Source organism: Musca autumnalis, unplaced genomic scaffold (assembly GCF_047663935.1).
Source record: "Musca autumnalis isolate F117 unplaced genomic scaffold, ASM4766393v1 scaffold_5, whole genome shotgun sequence".
Classification (NCBI taxonomy): Eukaryota; Metazoa; Arthropoda; class Insecta; order Diptera; family Muscidae; genus Musca; species Musca autumnalis.
In genome coordinates this window covers 114,967,291-114,971,940 of record NW_027412088.1, presented here as the reverse complement: position 1 = coordinate 114,971,940, position 4,650 = coordinate 114,967,291, and the positions used below count along the sequence as shown (strand labels likewise).

Here is a 4,650-nt window from a genome sequence, read left to right as displayed (position 1 = left end):
ATATCCGCCGATCTAGTGGGTGGCTTGTTAGATTCAGAACGTAAAAAACTAAATTTACGCGGGTTTCCACGGAAATCGAATGACGTTTGTAAATTTTAAACCAAAAATAAAAAATAGGTTTTTGAGAAAAATTTACGCACAAAAATTTCATGTTTGGGCGCAGATTACTGTGATCATGTGAGGGCTACACCCTCATGTTATTCATTAGTACTACATGTTATTAGAGTACTACAATAAAATAATAAACTTTTAGGGAAATCCAGCTGCGCGTCCCGATTTTTCAGGTTTCAAAATGTCAGCATCCGTTTGAGGTAGATACAGTGGATATATTAAAAAATCATACATTAGAAACTTCAACTCCTTTGACCATTAAGCGCTACATTGTGTTGAAAAACTACTAATTATAAAATAACATAATGAAATTCGTTTGCTTCAACGATTTTTTTCCGATTTTTTTTACATTAGTAAGACCACAGCTTCCGCTCAAATTATTATTTTAAGAAATCCCTCGGTTATTTTACCGAAATGCGGTCAAAAGTTATGGTATAGTAAAACTGATCGCGAGTTACAATACCCCATACCTCAGTTTCAACATAAGTTAATTTTCTACAAAAAGCTTGATATATTTTCTTTAATAAAACTATCCCAGCAGAAAAAGAAAAACCTTTAATATCGAGAAACTAAAAAACAGCACAACCTAAAATATGTTCATAGACAAAGTATGTAATATCAACATAAACTCCCTTGATACACTAGAAGAGAAATGGAAACGATTTAAGGAGAACGTAACGGAAATATGCACGACAGTTTTAGGATTGAAGCGAAAACAACAAGATGCCGATTGGATAACGAGTGAAACATGGGAACTAATTGAAGAAAGGAAAATCGTCAAGGGCAAAATGCTTTCTGAAAATGCTGAAGACAAGTTGGAACTATTCAGAGAGAAGCACAAACAGTTATCCAAAGATATTAAAAAGCATGTAAAAAAGGACAAAAAGTCTTACTATGGTAAAATGAGGAATGAGGCTCAGACAGCTGCTAACAAGGGGAACTCAAAAGAACTCTATAAAATTATAAGGAAATTGAGTGGCAAGGATACACTCATAAGAAACACGCCTGTAGAAGATGAAACAGGGTCTCTCGTGACATCAAAAGACGAACAAACAAAAGTTTGGAAAAGACATTTTGAAAACACGCTGAACATCAGCCAAAACCACCAAGCACAATTCCTCATCTCAAAAATACATCCCACAAATGCAGAGGTAAAAACAGAAAATCCTTCAATTGCTGAAATAGAAGAAGCGATTAATACCCTAAAACCCGGTAAAGCCCCAGGCAACGACGGTATTCCAGTAGAATGCTTTAAAGTCTGTAGCAATATAATGGCTGAAAAACTACACCCGTTATTCAAACAGATATGGGAGGAGGAAACTATCCCACAAGACTGGAAAGAATCAATTATAGTGAAACTTCCTAAAAAGGGTAACAGAACAAAATGTGGCAACTGGAGAGGCATATCCTTACTGCCATCAACACTACAAATTTTCAACAAAATAATTTTAAATTGAATAGCCGAACCATTAGAAAAATTTTTGCGAAAAAACCAAGCTGGTTTCCGAGCAAGGAATTCATGCATCGACCACATATGCACAACAAGAATCATCATTGAACAATCCGTAGAGTATAACGCAAGTTTATATCTAGCATTTGTGGACTATGAAAAAGCGTTCGATGCCCTAAACAGAAAATACATATGGAGCTCACTTCTATCAAAAGGAATACCCAAGAAACTAGTGACACTTATAGAAAACAGCTATATTGGTACGACTTCCAGAGTGTTGCACGAAGGAGTCCTCAGCGAAGCGTTTTTTACAACCAGCGGAGTGCGACAAGGCTGCACATTATCACCGCTATTATTCGTCACAGTTCTTGACGCAGTGTTTGAAAATCTAGACTCAACACCATCTGGTCTAAATTGGAATTTGTTCGACAAACTTGGGGATCTGGAGTATGCAGACGATGCCGTTTTACTTACAACAACATACTCAGATATGCAAAACAAATTACTCAACCTGTCAGAGGAATCATTAAAAGTTGGTCTGAAAATAAACTGCGGCAAAACAAGAACTATGAGGATAAATGCCAATAATAACAACCCGTTTATGATATATGGAGAAGCAATACAGAATGTGGACCGTTTTGAATATCTTGGTCGCATTTTATCAACAAAAGGAGGTACAACGGAGGACGTTGATAACCGTATTAGAAAAGCCGAAGGAACGTTTGCGACGCTGAAAAACATTTGGTCATCTGAGACATTAAATATAAAAACAAAAATCAATATCTTCAATTCTTGCGTGAAATCTACGCTACTGTATGGATCCGAGACATGGCTTACCAATACCACAATAACAAATAAACTTCAAGTATTTATAAAAAGATGTCTTCGCAACATATTAAAAATATGGTGGCCACAAACTATATCTAACGAACGTCTCTGGAATATAACAAATCAACAGGAAATAAAATCTGCAATCACTCAAAGGAAATATGTCTGTCTCGGCCACACTCTTAGAAAAAGCGAAACTGATATTTCCCACTCAGCTCTCCATTGGAATCCCCAAGGACGACGCAATAGAGGCAGGCCGAAAACAACATGGAGAAGAACACTAACAACAGAAACCAACTTATCAATCGATCAATTAAAATATATAGCAAATGATAGAAATGAATGGAGAATCTTTGTAAATAAACTAAGTTTATAATACATATGTTACACGTTTATAAACATGTCATAATAAATAAATAAAATTTCGTGCGTGAGTGTGCGTGTTCGTGCCTTCTCGGAAAACGCCGTGTTTGTGCGTGAAAGTGCATAAAAATTTTGGTCCGTGTTCGTGCATGTTCGTGCCTAATTTTTTAGGCACGCGCCCATCTCTAGTCTACATACATATACATAACCAATAACGAATATACAGAAAAACAAAACATAGTTTAATTCTGAACCAAGTCCGAATAAATGTCAAAAATGACAATGAAAACGGGACAAAATCGATTAGTTGTCAAAGATAACCGTACCTAAAATCTTCTGAGCAACATTTTTGTAGAATATTTGGATGCTGAAAAATCTCATCTTGTGGTATTTTCACTACGGTTCAAGAAATAAAGGACGAAAAGGACTTGAAAGACATCGAGTTAGAAGAATGAAATGTTTACAAAAAGATTCGCCAATCGATTTGACTGCAGACATGTCACCTCAAAACGATGCTACAACAACGCCAAAAAGAGATATGGAGCTATTTTCCCAAGTATTATAGGGAAAAAATCAAAAACTTCATCGCGCGATATCTCAGAAACTTGACCTATGGCGAAAATTTCCTTTTGGGTTCTTAGTATACTCATCAAGGGCTTTCATCTCCAAATGAAATTTTCCACCCCCCAAAAATGATGGTGCACAATGTAATTAGTTTAAGATAAAGGTTGTAGACATACTATATTGTATCTACATATATATATAAAAAAGAATGATGTTAGTTACTACGCTTATAACTAAAGAACGGCTGAACAGATTTTGACAATTCGCACCAATTCGGAATGGTCTCATGGCAGAAAAGGATAAAACCTAAAAAAATCGCGAAAAATCTGCGAAAAATGTGCAAAAATATTTTTTGAAGAATGTCAATTTTTTCACACATTTCTCTCCAGCTTTTGCGTTCGGATTATATCGTGTCACTTTTTTACAGTTTTTTGGCGAAAATGCACCACATGCTATTGACTTTTTAAAAGATCTCTATGTCAATTTTTCTAAAAAATTGTTTTATTTAATTCAATAAATGTCAGTTTTCATTTTATTCAAACAATTCTTTGTGCAAATTAATTGCGAAAATTTTAATTTAATTTTAAGAGGTTACTAGCAGCTTCAATTGATGTTACCATTCTCTGGATTGTTATTTTTGGAATATCTAATAGGAAGTACGCTGGAACGCTGGCAGTTAATATTATTGAAGAACGCGGATTGAACCTGACATTAACTGGCCGTTCTATTGATGTGGTTATAATTATCTACGTAACCTAAATTGATTGTTGTGTTCGTTGTCATCGACCCCACATACCCACGGCCAAATTTACCATCGAATTGGATCTTTGTTACCACATTTTTATTTTCATCAACTCAACAACTTGCATTATTCACATCAATACATAGAGTTCGTGCGTAATCGAGGCATCCATATTTAATATGAATAACGATATGCGAATCCGAGGTGGTTATGAAGACAGATAATAAATGCAAAAGGTTGGTTGAAGGTATGTCCATTCTGTGATCGTATGTTTTTGAGAAAACCGTCCAATGTACATCACTTTCCAAAGCTTTTGATTAGATCAATGCATGCCTCAAATTCTCTTCATTGTGGTACTTTAAACCAAAAGAAGCAAGTTCGGCTGGGCCTAATTTTTTATACCCACCACCACGAGTTGTACCTTAATAAAACGGAACCATTAGTTTCCGTTCGATTCTGAAAATACTAAACTCTACGGCTTATTTCCAGGAGCCGTGGAATATGCTAACTGCTAACTTTCTTTTAAACCAGGTTTAATACGAATGAGACACCAATATTTTCTACGCATTCTGAATCCGAAATACCATGTTAC

General features: G+C 35.4%; 1 protein-coding gene across 1 annotated transcript; it reads left to right on the top strand.

The window, feature by feature from the left end:
• The first annotated feature begins 704 nt into the window (after positions 1 to 704).
• LOC141386732 (uncharacterized) lies at positions 705 to 1,477 on the top strand. The gene is made up of 2 exons (XM_073955653.1): positions 705 to 1,344; positions 1,416 to 1,477. Exons 1-2 carry the CDS (start codon positions 705 to 707, stop codon positions 1,475 to 1,477), a joined length of 702 nt encoding a protein of 233 aa, XP_073811754.1.
• The last annotated feature ends 3,173 nt before the right edge of the window (positions 1,478 to 4,650 follow it).

Bases quoted from the DNA above. Each gene is read 5' to 3' on its own strand.
- LOC141386732 (XM_073955653.1), top strand. From the start codon at position 705: ATGTTCATAGACAAAGTATGTAATATCAACATAAACTCCCTTGATACA. The intron at 1,345-1,415 runs GTATTCCAGTAG...TTATTCAAACAG, and splicing joins TAAAGCCCCAGGCAACGACG to ATATGGGAGGAGGAAACTAT.